At 43.8% G+C, this 19,304-nt stretch overlaps 2 protein-coding genes across 4 annotated transcripts in view; one reads left to right on the plus strand and one right to left on the minus strand.

The window, feature by feature from the left end:
* Nucleotides 1–5,305, minus strand: sart1 (spliceosome associated factor 1, recruiter of U4/U6.U5 tri-snRNP). 2 transcript variants are annotated; one of them, XM_061828964.1, is made up of 3 exons: nucleotides 5,172–5,305; nucleotides 1,556–3,677; nucleotides 1–375 (listed from the first exon to the last, which is right to left on the minus strand). In XM_061828964.1, the coding sequence occupies exons 2-3, from the start codon at nucleotides 3,664–3,666 to the stop codon at nucleotides 153–155; spliced, it is 2,334 nt and encodes a 777-aa protein (XP_061684948.1). In that variant the 5' UTR covers nucleotides 3,667–3,677; nucleotides 5,172–5,305; the 3' UTR covers nucleotides 1–152. The 2 variants fall into 2 exon arrangements, with proteins under 2 accessions (XP_061684948.1, XP_061684947.1); XM_061828963.1 differs by lacking the exon at nucleotides 5,172–5,305 and adding an exon at nucleotides 3,813–4,006.
* Nucleotides 5,271–19,304, plus strand: part of pcm1 (pericentriolar material 1) — a 27,475-nt gene continuing 13,441 nt past the window's right edge. The window contains exons 1-19 of one of the 2 annotated variants that reach the window (XM_061828962.1): nucleotides 5,271–5,412; nucleotides 6,002–6,113; nucleotides 7,640–7,876; nucleotides 8,830–9,165; nucleotides 9,999–10,169; nucleotides 11,492–11,611; nucleotides 11,685–11,874; nucleotides 12,048–12,157; nucleotides 12,734–13,007; nucleotides 13,081–13,231; nucleotides 13,902–14,114; nucleotides 14,230–14,399; nucleotides 14,477–14,706; nucleotides 16,096–16,244; nucleotides 16,534–16,663; nucleotides 17,628–17,798; nucleotides 17,880–18,055; nucleotides 18,672–18,851; nucleotides 18,999–19,260. In XM_061828962.1, coding sequence (XP_061684946.1) covers nucleotides 6,018–6,113; nucleotides 7,640–7,876; nucleotides 8,830–9,165; nucleotides 9,999–10,169; nucleotides 11,492–11,611; nucleotides 11,685–11,874; nucleotides 12,048–12,157; nucleotides 12,734–13,007; nucleotides 13,081–13,231; nucleotides 13,902–14,114; nucleotides 14,230–14,399; nucleotides 14,477–14,706; nucleotides 16,096–16,244; nucleotides 16,534–16,663; nucleotides 17,628–17,798; nucleotides 17,880–18,055; nucleotides 18,672–18,851; nucleotides 18,999–19,260 — 3,366 coding nt within the window. In that variant the 5' untranslated portion in view covers nucleotides 5,271–5,412; nucleotides 6,002–6,017. Of the gene's footprint in view, nucleotides 5,413–6,001; nucleotides 6,114–7,639; nucleotides 7,877–8,829; nucleotides 9,166–9,998; nucleotides 10,170–11,491; nucleotides 11,612–11,684; nucleotides 11,875–12,047; nucleotides 12,158–12,733; nucleotides 13,008–13,080; nucleotides 13,232–13,901; nucleotides 14,115–14,229; nucleotides 14,400–14,476; nucleotides 14,707–16,095; nucleotides 16,245–16,533; nucleotides 16,664–17,627; nucleotides 17,799–17,879; nucleotides 18,056–18,671; nucleotides 18,852–18,995; nucleotides 19,261–19,304 lie in introns of both variants that reach the window. The other variant, XM_061828961.1, reaches the window with a different exon arrangement.

Below are 19,304 nucleotides of genomic sequence, written 5' to 3' on the forward strand. Positions count from 1 at the left end.
TGATGAGAAAAAAAAAAATCTGCATTTTATTGACGAATTCTTTACTACTACACCACTAACAGCTAAAGATATATTTCAATTCCTGTAAAATATGCATAAGGTTTTTTTTTTTCCTTTTTGGAAAAAATACCAACGACAGTCCAGAATTGTGTTTATTTGGTGATGGTGTTGGCGTTCATGCTCTTGCCGCTCCCGCTGAGCACGATGTAGGGCGTTTTCTGAGACTTCTGCTTCTCCTGGAGCAGCGCCACGGTCCCCAGCGGCGTGTCGCTGCTGCTCATCTTCTTCAGCAGGGCTTCCTCTTCCAGCTTCTTCATCCTGCGCTCCGTCTTCATCTTGCCCGAGCCCTTGCCGTGGAATCTGTGCGAAAGTTGCCTGCAAGGGGAGGTGCCAAAATTAAAAAAAAAAAAAAAACCTCAACTAAATCAAGTCAAATTAATAACTGTTTTGAGTCATTGTTGAACTTAAAAGAAGTGACTTTTACTGGTATATATCTTTTTTAACCGACCCAGTTCGCGCTGCGCTAGCGTGTTGCTGCCGTGTCTCAGTGATTTTTACAGGTATGTTTTTTTTTAACCGCCCCCGTTAGCACCGCACTAGCATGTTTCTGTTGTGTTACTGCCGTGTCTCAGTGATTTTTACCGGTATGTTTTTTTTAACCGCCCCCCGTTAGCGCCGCACTAGCGTGTTTCTGCCGCATCTCAGTAATTTAGGTAAGTTTTTTTTTTTTTTTAAAGCGCTGTCCTAGCGTGTTGCTGCTGTGTTACTGCCGTGTCCCAGTGATTTATACCAGTATGTTTTTTTTAACCGCCCAAGTTAGCGCCATGCTAGCGTGTTTCTGCTGTGCAACTGCCACGTCTCAGTAATTTAGGTATGTGTTTTTTTTTTTAACCGGCCCTGTTAGTGCTGCGCTAGTGTTAGCGCTGTGCTAGCGTGTTGCTGCAGTGTTTCAGTGATTTTTACAGGTATATATATATTTTTTTTTTAACCAGCCCTGTTAGTGGTGTGCGTGTTCCCGCCGCGTCGCGGTGATTTTTACCAGTATGTTTTTCTTTTTTTTTTTTTTAAACGGCCCTGTCGCCGCCACGCTAACATGTTTCTGCTGTGTTACTGCCGCATCTGTGATTTAGGCATGTTTTTTTTTTTTCTAAACAGCCTCGTTCGTGCTACCGTGTGTTGCTATGTTAAGCTACGCTAAGGTATTAAAACTTTGAAAACTCTGTGTACCATCTTTCTTTGTAAATATCTCATTTCAATGTGGGTACTTACGGCTTTTACACAGATGTGGCTTATGTATGTACCAAATGGTATTTCCTTTACAACTGTCCTGGGTGAGTCTCATAATCCGGTGCGCTCTATATGCCGGAAATGACTGTAGATCTTAGTTTAAAAAAGGTTAGTGAGTGCTTAATTGCTGCTTATCTGGTTTTGTTTAATATTACACAATAATACAAAATAATTACAAAAAAATATTTCCCAACAATCTAATGCAAAATAATTTATCCAATCATTTGATTTATCAAAAGTGAAAAATATTTGATGGTAACAGCCCTACCTGAAGGCCTCCTTCGGAGTCAGCTTGCGTCCAGACTCGTCCACGTACTCTATCTTGACGTCGGGCTTGTAGCCGTCCTTGTCCTTGAAGTCCTGCGTGAAGCCTCGGTATTCCTCGCGCCGACTGTATTTGTCGTCGAAGCCCATCTTGTCCTCGATGCAGTAGTTGTCGTTGGGCAGTGCCCCCTTGGTGGCTTTGACGCGCGCCACTTTTTGCACCTCCGTCTCAAGCAGTCCTTTGTTCTTGCACAGGTGCAGTGCGGCAGCCAGGCCCGAGTTGACGATGGGCTCCTCGTCCAGAATGGTGGCGGAGGCCGTGGCGAAGTCGGGGTGCTTCTGCTCCTCGTCCAGGTTGACGCTGCTCCATCCGATGTTGTCCTCTGCATCAGAGTTGGAGTCGCCGGCTCCTTCCTTCTCGTCGTCTTGTTCGAAGTCCATCATGTCCTCCTGGTCCTCTCGGTTCCCCGACAGGCCGTAGGTGGGGATGTCACCCAGTGTCCGGCAAAACTCTGAGGTGGCGTTGAAGACAATGTTGTTGCGTTTTTCTGAGGGATCCTCAGCAACGTCCCTTGTGAGTCGCTTCACCCGCTCGGCGATCTTCTCGCCGGCGTCGCCAAGGAGCTGCTTCTGCCTCAGCTTCCTCTGCTTTTCCAGTTGTTTTTGCAGCTCCTGCTCAGCCTCGTCTTCCTCCAGGACGGCGGGCTCCGGCGCCATGAAGTCCTCGTCCTCACTGATATCCATTTCGGCCGTCCGGACGTCGTCGGACATTTGCGTCACGGCCGTCGTCACGGGCTCGTGCGGCCACCTGCCCCCGTCCGTGCCCTCGTCGTCCTCGTACTCCCCTTTTCGGCCACGGCCGCGTGTCCTGGAGCCGAAGTCCGTCTTGCGGGAGTCGTCCAAGAGCAAGAAGTCTGCCACTGTCGTCTTCTCCTTCTTACGGATTTTCTTCACGCGCCTCTTGGTCTTTTTGAAGGCCACCATCTCCTGAGGCGAGTAGTACTCGGAAGCAATCGTGAGCGAGGGCATCACCAAGGAGTGCGACTGGCTGCGCAACGTCTCCCTCATGGCCTGCAGCTCGCGCTCCCGCTCGCCGTCGGCCACGCCGCCCGTCTTCAAGCGGAAGCTCTTCTTCTTTTCGCCGTCGATTTCCTCGTCATACTTGGACAGCACAGAGCGCGACTTGAACGTCACCATGTCGTCCACGCTTTCCTCCTCTTCGTACGGCTTGTAGTCGGGCTGCTTCTTCTTCAGCTCCACGTTCTTGTCCGCCTTCTCCTTGTCTACCAGCCCCACGTTCTCCAGCACATCTTCCTCCTCCTCGAGCACACCTTTGTCCTGCAGCGTGAGGATCACCGTCTGGCCCTCGTTGAAGGAGTCCACTTTGTGCTGCACTTTAAGACCCTTCAGATCCCGCGCCGTGTACGCGCTGTTTGGACGTCCTTGCCCGAACTCCTCCTCCACCAGGCTGCTCACGCCAAACTCCTGGTCCATCTCCTCCAGGAGCTTGGCTCTCTTCTCCGCCATCTCTTTTTCCTTCGCTGCCTTCCGGTTCTTCTCAACCCAAGCGGCGGTGTCCTCCAGCCAGTCGTCCTCGGCCAGGGTCTTGACTTTTCCCAGCTTCTGGTTCAGAAGGCGCTTCTCTTTCATGGCCGCCAGCTTCTCCTTGATGTCCTTCTGCTTCTGGATGAGGGCCGGGTTGATGGTCTCCGCCACCAGCGGCTCCTCCTTGGTGCCGAGCTCCTTCTTATTGTCGTTCATCTCCAGTGGTTTCAGGCCCAGCTTTGCTCGAAGCTTGTTGGTCTCCTCAATGCTGAGAGATGCGTCTCCACTGGCGGACTGAGCTTGCACCTCAGTGCTTCCCTCCTCGTATCCCTTTTCAGTTTTCTCCTTCTTGACGCGTGGCTCCCCGCCGCTCCTGTCGCCTTTGCTGCGGCTCTCGCGTCCACTCCTGTCCCTGGACGCGGACCGCTTCCTTCGGTCCTTCTCTCGAGTACCATCGCGGTTCGACGCGTCTCTATCGCGCTCCTTGCGGCGGTGTTTCTTGTGCTCGCGACGGCGCTCCTCGGCTTCCCTGTCGCGACTCTTTTCCTTGTGTTTTTTGGACGACCCCATCGTTATTTCCTCTGCGGTGACAAGTCAAAAACAAGTATTCAGTTACTACCTTTTCGCTCCAAGCGAACGCTTAGAAAATGACGCTAGCTCCGAGTTGCTAACGCGCTAGCATACATGATGCGACCCCAATAAATGATTTTACTCACACAAGTGGACAAATGTGGAATCACCAGCTTTGGTTGACAGTATGTGAAGATGCGTCAAAATAAGGGTGCTAATCCGTCATTTATGTCCAATCTCAAGTTTGCGTCGAAGCTTCAGCCATTTCAGCAACGAAATGCGAACGACACAGTTGTACTGTAGACCTTCTTTCCGGTTGTATCAAATTATTTACTGCCACCTATAGGTGACAAGTATTGTTGCATCTGAAAAACCTTGACATTGTACTCAATGACTGGACCCAAAAAAAAAAAAAAAAAATAAAATAAAATAATGGAGCAGCTGTAGAGTGACAGTGACAGTTCTGAGAACCGGGGTTCAAATCCCGGCATTTTCGCCGCATTCCTCCGTGGGGTTTCTCCGGGCACTCCAGTTTCCTCCCACATCCCAAAAAACATGCAACGTTAATTGGACACTCTAAATTGCCCCTAGGTGTGATTGTGGCTGGCAACCATTTCAGGGTGTCCCCCGCCTCCTGCCCGTTGACAGCAGGCTCCAGCACACCCCGCGACCTTTGTAAGGATAAGCGGCCAAGAAAATGGATGGATAGATGGTTAGCAACCAGTTCGGGGTGCACCATCCTGCCCAAATATAGCTGGGATAGACAACCCTTGTGAGGATAAGCGACTCAGATAATGCCTAAATAAAGTTAAATACTAGCATTTCTATTTCAAGCTTTCGAGTTCATGTCCTATAAGCTTTCAAAGGTTAGTTAATACCAGCATTTGTATTTCAAGCTTTTCACATTGCGTTATTTCATACCTTAGTCTACGTTTTAAAAGTGACCCTTTATTTGTCCAGCAGAGGCAACTGACAACTGATTTCCAATTGCAATGCCAACCTGGCTCCAGAGTTAATTTTATTTACTATAAAAAGCTAACAGGTAAAGTCTTATTCTATTTTCATATACAGTACAGGCACTTAATACACACCTAATATACAGAAATGTCAAAATACTAATCTAAACCCACTCTTGGTCTATGCATTTTTTAAAATGTAGTCAAACAAGGAAAATAGCAAGGCAATTGAATGAAACCTATGTGCTCTTTGTAATGTATTATTTAAAAATAAGATATTACGTCTTTTGCAATGATTTTAGGACCCCAAGCGATTGTCATAGTGTATTTCTTAATAAAGATTTCCCCAAAAAAGTCGCGACTTTGAGTGCCTGCTGCCTGCAGATCTGGTCACGGTGATTATTTCAGCGAGGAATTCACCAGAGGTTAGTTAACTTGACAGCAAGGCGAGTTCGATTCCTGAAAGCTGCAAATCCAGCCCAAAATAATATTTTGGTTATTTACGTCTTTGTATTATTCTAATTTGTACAACATTTGCCTGCATAGTACCTTTACGGCCCGGATTTGCGGTCCTCGTCGCGGTTTTATGACGTCGTATTGATTTCCGGACACCTGCTGGTCGAATGCGGTTCAACAAAGCTTGATGATAAATCACAAATATTTCGTATATTCACACCAATTAAACGCAAAAGAAGAGCAAGCGCGATTGGGAGCTCTGGATTTTTCACATGGATTCAGCGAGGGAGACGATTTAAATAAAACAAATTCCGCCACGACGTGTTAAGCTACGGTAATTTCAGTTCACGTAACTAAAATGTTGTTAGACGAGTTGGCTACAGGTTTGCATTGAGTTCGAGTAAGAGAAAGCGGGGTTAACTCGTTTGCTGTATCATCTTGTTTCGACACGTGCTCAGAGTTAGCTCGACTACGGGGTTGTTAGCATCAAACACCGTTACCTATCGGGAGTACGCTAACAGGTAGCATTAGCATGGGGGGGGGGCGTTTCCAGGTTGCCATGGTGAGGACCCACTTCAAGGTCCCCCCCAACCCCTTCCCAAAAGAAAACTTGACCGAATTTCCAACATTCATTATTTAAACGTTCGTATAGCATCTTGACGACGATCGACGTTTAAGCCGCGTTCTTGTCTTTCGAGTTCGTTTGTGACGCAAGAAGTGACGACTCTGTTGTAAAGTGTGCTTGTATGCTAACTCTACACAATTCAATTTACTGAAAGGGCCATGGCATGTATTAGGGCCCGTCGTACAACTCCGCCGAATAGTAGCAAACATACACAATAGGTAGTTCGTGGTTGGTTTAAAAAAAAAAAAAAACGGTCGACAATGTCAATGTTGACCTTTTTGTCGTTGCGGCTTTACAGCTAAGCGGGTGGTAACATGGCAACCGGAGGGGCTCCTTTTGATGACAGCGCGGACGAGCTGCACAACTGGAGCGCCACCAACGCCAGCCTCGAGGACAGACTCAACAACAGGGTAAACGACCCTAAACCTTAGGGGACCTAAGTGGGACACGTGTTACAAACAGACTAGTATGATGGATTGTACACAAAAGTTCCTTACACATAGGACTGGTAGCCAGGAAAACATAGGTTTCAATATCTAAGTACAATATTTCACAATATTTCTTGTGTTAAGGCCTGTACAGCGGTGCTTCACTTCAAGATTGAAGTTTGACTTGACTAAGTCCCGATGTACATATTAATAATTTTCTGTGACAGAACCCACACATAAAAGTCAGGCATTTAAAAGTTTTTAGTCGTATTGGATGATGTGTTCTGATAAGATCAACATATAAAACCACACCACAAACACAGATTGTTCCACCACCGATGCGCCAAAAAGTTCTCTGAGGCACTAATCTCATGTGAGCGCACAAAAACACAAGGTCAGACACTTCCTGTTATGTGCCTACGATTGACAAGTGTTATATGGCAGTATCTTGACTTCTAGTGAACCCACTTTTAATACAAAAACGGCATCGGGTGGAGTGATGTTTTATTTTGTTTTAGATAGTTTTATTGTTTCCCAGTCTGGGTGCTTCTTTGATCTTCGTTCCACATCAAAATTCAAAATGACTCATGGAGTAGTCTGCTTTCCCCTCACACTTGAAGATTTTTAGTTGTAAAGATGGAACAGATATTTATAAGATTGCTCGTCCTCATCGGACCATAATAATTGCGAGAATTCCACTCTTAACTCACCTCAGACCTAAGAGTAACCCAACAGGGTAATCTCATAAAGCATAAAATAGTCTGAGTTGTGATGTCCTTGGTCTCACAGGGGCAAAACTGGAACAAAAACAGCCTGGTGGACTTTGTGCACAGTTTTCCAGGATAGGAGCCATCTTAACTGCTTTGAAAGCCTACATCGTCTTCCTGGAACAGCCTTTGTTGCCAAAATATGATTTAAAAAAAAAAAAAGCAAACGGAAGAGTTAAATCTGTTTTGCGCACCGACCTGAAGTCTCTGCTGTGGTTGAATGAGTTGAAAGTTTTTTTTGTGGTCTACTATAATGGGGTGAAAACTGAATCGAAGTTGATTAATCAGTGATGTAATCTATATATTTTTTAACTTAGTACAGCAGTCTACACCCTTTTTGTGCAACAAATCCACGGTGTCTTGAGATACGAGTCACTCTTTGAGTTTAATACAATTTCCACTTGAAATTTACTATCAAATTAAACAAGACAAAAAGAGAAATACACTTTTATTTAAAACAACCATTTGAAAAAATCAGAAGTCATTCAACATCCTTATATGTTAATATCTTTAGCCTCTCTAACACAGAATCCTTCCAAAATTGGCGCATCAGACAGCATTATTTACCTTTTGCTGTTTAGACAGAACCCAGCAAAGCTGGAACATTACAGCAACTTTGTGCCCTTTTTGACAGCACCTTTTATACAAGAACTCGCTGAAGTGGGACAGCTGCGTCTGTTGCTATCTCCGGTTTAGTTCAACCACCCTCACCAATAACACTGACTTGTCACTGGTGTTCAGGCTTGGGGCAGCGCGCAGCAGAAGAAGGCAAACCGCTCATCAGAGAAGAACAAAAAGAAGGTGTCGGCTGCTATGGTGGCGGAAAGCCGCCTGACCAACGACATTTCACCCCATTCCAACCCCTGGAGCGGTCGACGCCGACCACTACACATCAAATACACCAGCCAGCGCTCAGTCCCAGACCAGGCGGAGATGGACAAGATCCACCAGAGGATTAACTTCTCAGATTTGGACGAGGTGAAAATAAGACGCTTTTAAGAGTGCATGTGATATAATTAAAAATAATCTAGAGATAATTCATCATTAGCTGTCTGAACCTGTCATCTGTACTTTATTTTTACATGTATTTTTGCGTTTTTTTTTTTTAAATGGTTTTACTCACGTAAAACACATTAAATTACCTTGCGTATGACATGTTCTACTTAAAATAATTATGCTTTGCCTTTGAAGATGTTACAATGAGATTGAGCGGGTTCAGTTTGTCGGTTAGCCGATCTGTGGCCCTTGGCTACATTCTCAATTGTATTGCTAGCAGGTGCCATGAGAGATGAACGGGCCTAAAACTGGGGTTTAACAGTCTTAAAGAATAACGACCATAGAAAGCAAAAAAAAAAAAAAGTCAAATTTGAGAGTGCAAAGAAGAGGGTTGTTAACAACTCTGCCAAATTTAAATTGCATAAAATTTATCATAATGGAAAAAGTTGTTAGAACACCTGTTTTATCAGTTTCTTGTTTATTTAGTGCTGTAGAACTAAAAGTAGATTTCTTGGGCCAACTATAATGACAAGTTTAATTAAGGAGCTGCTGTAGTTTTTTCTTGAAAATAACCTATATCACTGAAAATACAATTAAATATAAGCACGTCAAATAGGACAAAGTATGGAGTTAGCTGCATTGTCCACGCCATTGGCTCCTCCCAAACACTGGTGATGCCTGTTGAAGGTGCTGAAATCATGCCCACTCAAATGTTAACTGTCATCAAAAACCACTTCTGTAAATAATAGTCTATACCTTGTAAAAAGGGGAAATGGTGACTGCTTGCAAGATGTAAAAACAGATTAGGAGGATCATCTTGGAAATTGAATTGAACTTTGGACTACAACCATAAAATCAGGACAGTCTACATGTTATCAGCAATTATCTTCAACTATATACATAATATATGTTTCCTCTTCTTTTGTCCATCGCAGAGCATCGGTAGCGACTCCCAAGGCCGCATCACGGCTGCCAACAACCAGCGGCAGCTAACATCAGAGAACAAGAAACCCTACAACTTTGTCCCGCTGCATGTGAACACCAACAAGAGCAAGGAACTACTGCTGCCACCACCCGCCACCTCTGCCCCTTCCACGCCGGCTGTCGCCAAGGAAACCAAGAAGCAAATCCTGGCAGCGAGGGAGCCCTTCAGCCCCGGGGCTAATGCTAAGGAAACAACAACACGGGTGACCGGTGCCAACGCCGACAGACTGGCGGCGACAGCACGTGCGGACTTCGAGGGAGGAGCAGCTAGTGTCGACACAGGCCTGGTAAGACTTGTTCTAATAGAATTCAAGTCAAATTTGGCACAAACTTTCACTTTGACTTGTGGAATAATTGCAAGATTGTTGGTTGGATTAGCAATCACTTTTTGAATTCGCCAGACCTCATTGTAAAATATTACATATGCGCCAATCCTGATCCCTACTCTGTTTCAATGGAATTCACTGCTTCCAGGTGGCCAAGACAGGCAGGAGCACAATGGGAATTCAATTGATGGTTGGAGTGATGAACACTTAAAAAAACAAACAAATGGAATTGTCTTGAATTATATCACTACTATATGTTTCTATGTTCTTATTGGTTATACGTTTAACTTTTCACAAAGCCTGCACTGGCAAAACACAATTATTATTGTTTGAATATTCAATTTAATAGGTCACAATTGTCAGTCTTGTTTTTTTAAAATATATTTGGTCTTATAAGACAACCAGGATAGTTCAGTTGACCTGAAAATGAATTAATAGATGACCTGGATGAATGAGAATGTTCACAGGCAACATTTTTCTAGTGGTATGAATGTCTCTTAAGTTATGTGCAACACCTTTTGGCATTTGTGGTTTGAATAGTACATTTCGGACAATATATATTTGAAATTATTGTTAAGAATCAGTTTGTTCTTAATTGAGTGAAAAAAGTAGGATGAAAGTGAGACAGAACCGTGCGGCTGTATTTAGGCCAGTTTATAAATATGCCACTCTGCGTGCCTGCTGCGGTTTGTGCCTATCCTCGTTACTTCTACTCACTCTAGCCGTCGCTTGTTTCAATTCCTCCGTGTTCTGTCCGTTTACGCTTTTTAACACCACACTGTTTTATTTTGTAGCTGGTGAGCAAGCTATGTCAGATCCGTGAGTACATCGGCAAGGCCAGCTCGATGCGTGACGACCTGGTGGAGAAGAACGATGTGCCGGCCAATGTGGAGCGCCTTTCTCACCTCATCGAGCACCTCAAGGAGCAGGAGAAATCCTACCTACAGTTCCTGCAGAAAATCCTGGTGAGTCTTTACCTGCTGTCTTGATGATGCTTTGCTTCCTTTTCTAAATCTTACTGTCACTGTTATTGTAAGACTCTTTCTCAACATATATACATGAGATCTAGTCGCGATCTAAGAGGTAAAAATATAGACAAAATTGAGATTACCATTGGTACCCGCTAATCTGCTCTTGGACACTGACAGGATTTTCTATCCTTTCATAATTTATCTAGAGCAGTGATTCCCAGCCACTGTTCCGTGGCACTTTAGTGTCCCATGTGGGCATCTGGTGTGCCATGGGAAATTTATCAAATTTCACTTACCGTATTTTCCGCACTATAAGGCGCACCTAAAAGCCTTTAATTTTCTCAGAAGCCGGCGGTGCGCTTTATATTCTGGTGCAATTTACATATTTATCGATATTCAGCCTTTAGTGCAGCTCCATCTAATGGATGCTTAACATAACTCAAGCTTCTACTGTAGCGTCTATTCTATGCGCCTTATAATGCAGTGCGCCTTATATATGGGGGGAAAAATATGCCATTCATTGAAGGTGCGCCTTATAATGCGGCGTGCCTTATTGTGTGGAAAATATGGTCATTGGTGTGTGTGTGAGCGCGTGTGTGCGTATATAGATATATAGATATATTTACAACAAATAATGTATCTATGTTTGTATGTCTGTATGTTTGTGCATCTATGGTAGCGTCATGCAAACACAGACCGAACAAACAAATGCTCTACAGACAAAGTAGTCTTTAAAGACCCTATCACAAGCATGTTTTCTGGAATGTGGGGGGACGCTAGGCTTACCAAGACACGTGCATACAATGCAACACTGTGTAGTTAGTCGTATTTGAACATTTTTAAGTGTTATGTAAAAAATACATTAATCAGAATAAAACATTTTATAAGTGGTAATAGACGTTAAAATGTAATATGCAGAATAGGTAAAATTGTCATGTAGGGGGTAAATGACTGCCTTTACTCTGCGGTTCTTGTCAAACACTGCACATAGATCAGGGCACACAAATGCCGAAACCAGTCACAGAAGTACCAAATCATAGGCAGTTGTGCACAAAAATGTGTCCTATTACTGTGTCATCTCGTTCTATTAAACCAAGGGGAATGTTACCATAAAGAGAGAGTGGAACTGTATAATGGTGTCGCCAATATGGCAGTTTGAGGTACAAATCTCTACATCTATTGCAGCGTGATTGGACAGTTGTTTCCACCGCTGTCTATAATTAGACTGATTAGCTGGATCCCTGTAGGCATTGTCACCTGTGGTGAAAGTAGGCAAGTCTTGCATTATTAATTTTTCACCTCCGCTGACGTGAAAGGCACGGGATAACGACGACGACGATGTTAGGACCCAAGATTCTGCTGTGGGTTCCAGCTCCTTGATTGAGAGCACCTCACTGAACGTCGACGTGAGGTCTTCAGACGCATCGAGCGCACCGGTATGCTTAGCCGCACATCGGTATCAATTGTATTGTAATTGTTGTAAAACATACACGACATGGATTTCTGCAGGGGGGCTGGCCTGACTCATCCATGCGAGATCAAAAGGAAGAATTGGAGAACTTTCGGAAGCAGCACGAGCTCCTGAAGAAGATGCTAGAGCAGCAGGATCAGCTCAGGGCCCTGCAAGGCCGCCAGGAGGCTCTGCTGGCCATGCAGCAGAGCGCCGAGCAAGCGCTTGCCGTCATTGAGGACGCGGCAGGTGAGATTTGGACAAGTAAAATGCATACACAGGACAGTTATTGTAACAGTATGTGCAAAGTTGTACAGTAAATACTCCTGTATCCCCTGAAAATAGCACAAAAAAAAACCCCACATAATTGACGCACCCCAAAATGTTTGTTATTGCAGTTTGATTTTTCTTGTGTATTCTAGTTGTCACTGAAACTACAGGCAGTGTGTCCGGCCTGAGCATCACATCAGAGCTCAATGATGAGCTCAATGATCTGATCCAGCGTTTCCACAACCAACTGCGGGATTCTAAGGTATGCCTGAGCATAAGCATGTTAAGCAGGGTACATGCATTCCGCACACGACGAGGAAAGCTTTGCCATGTCTTCTTAGTGCTCTTATAGTGTGCGGTTTATATGGGAGGACCATGACTGCACACCACACACATCTCCAGCGATAATTGCAACGCACCTTATATTACACCAGCGCAGCAGTGGAACAATTAATTAACAGCTAATCAATTATCCAGTCAATCAAGAATGATTTTTACAATGGTTTGATTGTTTAGAGAAGTTTTTAAACTTAAAATTGACCTAATATTTGAAATTTTAACCTGTCAACACAAGATTTTAATAATTTATTACAACAAAGTAGTATTTATTAAAAAGATTTAATATTCAAGCAGACTGATTGTTTGTCTTTCAGCAAAGTCGAATTGGAATGTAGAATTATAAAGGGGGCATGCCCCAAAAATTTTTAAAACTGCTCTATTATATTCATTTATTGTAAGTATTGTATTTTATTTCAGAAATAGATTACCAGTATTTAAAAACAGGGAGTGTTTTGGTGTTTTAGCGACATTCTTCATGGTTGAAATTGTCCTGTCGTAGACAAAGTCTGTCCCTGACAACCGTCGTCAGGCAGAGAGCCTCTCCCTCTCCAGAGAAGTGAGCTGGTCCCGGGCCCCTCGGGTGTCGGGCCCTCCTCAGCATCGGCCCGTGCTCCACTCAGCATCTGGGCCTCACGGTGGCCTAGATGGCGGGGCGACAGCTGCCAGCGCCAAGCTCACAAAGCTCCAGGAGCTCCAAGACAAGAAGGAAACCATGGACAAGATCCTACAAGAGCTGCATTCTCTCAGAGACCAGACTCTCAACAACAACTATTGTGAGGATTTTTAGTCAAAACGTCAGGCTTAAGCTTACCTGGGTTGCTTTTAAATTCATGTGTTGTTCTTTAGGCGGTGCTTTGTCAACGCAGCGCAGCTTGAGCACAGGCGGCTCTTCAGACTGTCCGTCTGCTATGTGCTCAAATGGGGCTCTGCCAGCTGCTTCTTTTTATCCCTCGCTTGCACCACACGCAGAGTCTGCCAACTCCACAGACAAACTCAGGTAACCTCACTCACAGTCCCTGTCTCACACATAAAACTCCCCCTCAAATTATCCATGCTGTGTTCACATTTCCACATTGGGAGGCCTAACTTCTTCTGAAAAAGAAAGTAAAAAGAAGCGAGTTAAAATAAGACAAAAGTAAAATAATTAATTTTAACCTGAAATAACATTTTAAATGGAACAGTTCTTAATCAAAATGTGATAGTGATGCACTATAATAAAGTTTTTATTGAATTAAACGTAACTTAAAATGTAAATTATCTTAGAATCATCATATGTTTTGGGGAGAAAGAAGGTCTTAATCAATTGTATGAATTTTTTTGTTACTGGCCATTTTGTTTGTGAAACAGACAAAGAATCCGAAGAAGAAAATTCAGAAAGAAAATTACAAAAATATATGGCATCAAATGCGCATACTACAATTTCTATGAATAGAGAATTTTATTTCACCTGCCATTTTATTTAACCACAAAAATCTTTTTTTGTAGTCTTGGCCGATAAAAAATATACATTATGAACAGAATCATACATGTCAAATCTAACATTTCAAACAAAAAAGCTGATTGGGTAACACCAATCATATTCTTTGTAAAGGTTACCAGACCCTTATGTATTTCATTTACATTCGACCTTCTCATAAATGAAATGGTTTTTATTTGCACACCAACAGGAAGCTGAAGGAGGTCCACAAGCGCCTCAACGAGCTCCGGGAATTGGTGCAGTACTTTCAGCAGACGTCAGACATGATGGTGGATGCCGTGAATGAAAACATGAAGGAGGATGAGGACGAGGAAGTAGAGGAAGAGGAAACTGAAGACAGCTCCATGCTTGAGGCCATGTTTGACTCTGAGCAAGAGAATTGTCAGCCACCGACTAACATCAGGTGTGTGGCTAATGGGAGATAATCTAATGCTGTACACAGAGTCTCGCGGGACATTTTTTTTTTTTTTACTCACTGGACTCGGGGGTGTAATTTCAAACCTAACCTATGCGCTTAGGAACCCACAGTGCAGTGGAAACTGGGGTGACTTGAACTCCCTTGCCAACCGCCGCAGCATCTCAAGTTGCACCACTGCCAACACTAACAATCATGACAGTAGACTCAACACTGAGATCAACAACCGGTCAGCGGCCAACCTCCGCAGCTTTAATATCCCCTCAGCTAATGGTACTCTCAAATACACAACAGTCAATTTCTAAACTAGTGACCGCAGTTCACAGGTTTTGACTTCTCCTCTATTATAGAGTGCCAGTACAACAGGGACGCAGCCTACAATTGGATGAAGGACAGGGACAGTCACAATAACGATGGCTGTGCCAGTGGCGGTACCCGGCCCGGCGGTCCAGACGACGAGGTGTCTGGCTCAAGGTCAAGCAGCAGCCTGACCAACGACCCAGGCTTTTCCCAAGAGGTCCACCAGCAGAAGTCCAAGCAGAAGTTACGGCAGTTGCAGGAGCTTGTTGCTATGGTTCAGGTGGGAATATTGACAATTTTCACTTTTTACTTAAAACAGCAAAAACAACCAAACATTAACTAATCACTATTAACACAGTATTTTTGCCACTTAAAAAAAGGATTCCTGGACTCACTTAGCATTTTGATAGACTGTCAGTTTTGGGAGATCTCACCTATGACCCTCTAAAATCGCTTTTGTAAAAATAAAAGGCTGACATCAGGTACTCTTGAGGTTGATGAAATGAAAATCAATTGATCGTTTTAGTTTTTTTTAAAAAAAATGTAGTACCGTAGTTTCTGGACTATAAGCCGCACCTGATTATAAGCCTCACCCAGTACATTTTTAAAGGAAAAAACATTTTGTACATACATAAGCCGCATGTGCCCACATTGAAAGATGATATTTACAAAGAAAGACGGTACACAGAGAGAGTTTTCAAATTTTTAATAATATACCTTAGGTTTTCTTTCCAAACAGTGCCTGTGATGCAGCAGTAACACAATAGCAACACGGTAGTAACACTGCACTAACAGGGCCGGGTAAAAAAAAACATACCCGTAAAGGTCACTGATACGCGGTGGTAACACAGCAGGAACATGGTTCAGGCCACCTGCTTTTATTACCTCTGAAAGCTTTTTTTTGTCTTTTTACATTGCTTCAGTTCTTCCTGCTCCCGTTTCCAGCATCTCACCATTGATTCATTTATGGCAAGTTTACGTGCAGCAGCTCTGTTTCCTTTATCGGCCAGCTCGATTGCTTTTAACTTGAAAGCTGCGTCATATGCATTTCTTCTTGCATTTTCCATGATGAAGGTCTGTTCATGCTAATTTTATTCATGCACGAAGTTACGTTAAACCTCCGTCTTCCTCGACACATATAATCCACCTGTCTCACTCTTGCCTTTTCTGCTCGAACGCCCGGGCGGCTGTTTGGAAAAAATCCATAAATTAGCCGCATCATTGCATAAGCCGCAGGGTTGAAAGCGTGTGACAAAAGTCGTGGCTTATAGTCCGGAAATTATGGTAATTGATTTTGTTGTAAATGGGCTGACTCAAGAATTAACGCTGGAGTCATTCTACAAGACATACAGTAGTCAACAGTGTTGCTTACCTAAGGGTTAATATAGTATTATAAAAGAGATTCACGTTTTTACCACAGTAAAAAAAATCTGTTTCCTAGTTTCTTAATGTAGGGTCTTCAACATGTTAATGTTAAACTATGCAAAGAAATTATAAAACACTTACCGGTAATATCAACTTGTTATGCTCCACGTGAGCGAAGAAGACATTTTGCCTTGTTGGTGTGTGCAGTGGACACATCACCAAAGACATACCAGAAAAATTTAATATTAACGTAGTTTTTATGCTTCATTTGTAAATAAATAGTTTGTTTGTCGTTTGTGTCCAGAGCGATGATACGGACACCACGACAGCCAACGAGGAGGAAGCTTTGCAACAACGGCAGAATAACACTAGAGTTAGTTTGGGGGGAACACCATCTGCTGGACCCAAACAGGATCCCCGGGGATCGGATGCAGCTCTCTACAGCAAGGCCAGGTACAGTACCTTCCAAAATGATTTGAATGGCAAGGTCAGTTTTTATTGTATACTGAAGAAATTTGCTTTTGAGATCATTTTTGAAGTTTTCTTCGAACAGTGGCTTGTGATACAAGTACAGGTTGTCTTTGGATGTTTCTTTGTAGCTCAGCTTCCTGTGATTAGTTGATAACAACAAATAACACAGCAATGGACTTGACGTCGCTGTTGCAATAGGGGACTGTATGCTTATTTAATGAAAGTCCCAACACAGCGTGTTTTTTCTGACTTGACTTTCATGATGTGACAGGGAGAAGATCTACAAAGAGAAGCTTCGACAGCAGAAGCAGGCGCTCAAGCAGCTCCACGAGGAGCGTCAGATGCTTGGTAAGATCCAAGGCAAGATCCAGGACCTCCAGTTGACGTGCCCTGACCTGCAGGTAACTTGAACAAAATTTTAAAATAGTAAATGCAGATCACTTACATTGAGCTTTTATCTAGACCATCACCGTCCCCAAAGCACATTAACAAAGGCTTATATTCATCTTTAAACACAATTTATCTCCTCCAAGCATGCTTTGCAGCTACTAGGGACTAAGAGTGCCCCAAAGCATGCTGTGAGGAAGTAAATAGCGTTTAAAATGCATGTTTTGTGTCGGTTCTTTTGTGAGTCATTCTTGTATTTTTTTAGTTTGCTAGTTATGCTACTCTCTTGGCTGTGGTGCGATACTTTTAAGTTTTGATGTGACACCGAGTGTGTACAACATCCTCAGTAAAGACCTGCCTGCACAGTCAGTGTGTGTGTGTGTGTGTGTCACCGTAAGCTTCTTCTGCTTACATATATGAAATGCAATTGTTCCTTACTACCTCGTGGGTGCCGTCATGTTATAATATATTTTACATACATGCTAAAACACTTGCTGGCATGCATGCTAACAGTGTAACCAGTGTGTTTAAGTTTAGTTTGTTGGGCATGGCACACAGCAACATTTGCAATTGTTGGAACTCAGTGTGCATATATTTGCACCACATTGTAAATAGACATGTAATGTGGTATCTTGTCTATTTAGGAGAATTTAAATCATTTTACGATTGTGAAAATGGGGTTAAAAAAAAACTTGGAGCCCCAAATCCTCGAATATGCAGGGCTGCGAACGGTGAACCACGAATGGGTAAAGGCACACTGTAAAGGTTGATAATATTAAAATACACGGGCTATCATGTAATCATGTATCCATGGATGATTATGAGTGTTTCCATTTATAGTCCCATTTATAACTGGCCTTCTGAGGGTAGGCTTAACTGATGAAATTGAGTTTGACATTTCTGCCTTACAGAAATATACGTGAACCATATTTCGTCAAACTTTCACAGTTCACTGCATGTTTTTTTTTTCTGCTCCAGTCCTCCCTGTCCAGTCAAGTGAGCGAGCAGGGTTTAGTATGGAAGGTTCCGGGCGCGACTTCAACGCCGGCCGCCACACAGCCTTCCTCATCAGCTGTGGCCAAAAGCAGCCCGGCTGTGCTCAAGCCCACCGCCCCCGAAGCTGCCGCTACTTCAGTACCTGACAACGAGGTGGCAACACATATACAAACGCAGAGGGACGGAAGGAGAAAAGATGCCAAATTTTTAGTCAGTTACTTTTCTTGTCGCCAGCAGCTCTGGTCGGAGATGCGTCGCCACCAGATCGCACGGGAGGAGCTACGGCAGCGGCGCAAGCACCTAGAATCCCTAATGGTGGAACATCAGAGGCGCAGCGGCCTCGCTGAGTCTCCCTGCGGGACTGATGAGCAAGCGGGTCCCTCCCTGCTCGCTAGTAGTCGGGATGAAAGGTATTAAGTCACAGTAGGGGTGGCTGACTGCAGTTTTCAGGCTCATTTGATGATGATAAATTGTCGAACATTTTTAAATAATGATTTGAGGGTGGGGTTTTTTTGTATTTTCACTGTATGGAGTCCCCGCACCCCCTGAGAAGAACCACTTATTTTCTTTTATGTAAAGAAAGGGAGATTTGTCTTATTTTTCTGGAGGTTGATAGAACTCAATGGCCAGGACAAAAAAGTATTGAACAAATACTTTCTAAACTTGTCTGGGAGTAGGTGAAAGGCAAAACCCAGTGGTTAACAAAATCTTACAAAAAAAAATGTTTTGGATTTTGTAATAGTGATTTTTTTTAATACAAGGAAAGGGGAAAGCAATTGTTAAAATGGGTTGTTTGTGTAGATTTAATTTTAAGATCAGCCCAGCCTTTTGCCACAGTATTTAAAGATGCTCGTTCAGCATTATTTGCCTATGAAGGCATTAAAATTGTGCCTGGCGATTGGCTGTGGGCCAGATAAGATTGCAGCCCCTTCTTGCCCAGAGCCAGCTGGAATAGGGTCATGACCTTAAAAAAGAGAAGAGGTACAGAAAATGGATGGGTGCGGTTAATATTAGTGATTTTGATAGGGCTATGGCCACCTGGGGCTCCACTCCTTGCAACCTGGATGAAGACGAGGATGGCGACTACCACTCTGAGCACAGCGGGGAGGAAGAGGACAGCACAGAGAACAGCTCTGCTGATGATGGCCACATCGTGCCTGCCGGCAGGATTCACTCCATTTGCACCAATAGGAAAAACCAAGAATGGTCAGTATTTGATTTATGGCACAGATGCACTTTGACTTCTGTCTTAAAGTCTCATCCAGTCCTAATAATTGCAGGTCGCATAGTTTAAGTTTAAGCTTAAAGGCGCTTTAGTTTATACATCATGTGCTCCTATGTCTGTATCAGCAGTAACCCAGAGCCTCCACCAGGCTTTTCCTCCGAGCAAGCATCTCCTCGTGTTAAGACCAAGCAGCAACAGCCACCACCGCCTAGAACTTCAAACCAGTCTGCAAGCCAGCCTGCACCCGCAAGACGTCAGGAAAACCTATGCTGGGCCTCTGAGCTCTCTGTGGCTGAGGGCTCCACCCAGTGGCAGGAGCAGATCAGTCAGCTCCAGAGACAGCTGGACTTCAGCACCAACATGTGTCAGACACTGCTGCAGGACCAGCAGGTTGCTGATTGAATGATACACGAACAACACAACAGCAAAATAAA

The sequence above is a fragment of the Syngnathoides biaculeatus genome, chromosome 9, assembly GCF_019802595.1.
Source record: "Syngnathoides biaculeatus isolate LvHL_M chromosome 9, ASM1980259v1, whole genome shotgun sequence".
In the NCBI taxonomy this organism is placed as follows: domain Eukaryota; kingdom Metazoa; phylum Chordata; class Actinopteri; order Syngnathiformes; family Syngnathidae; genus Syngnathoides; species Syngnathoides biaculeatus.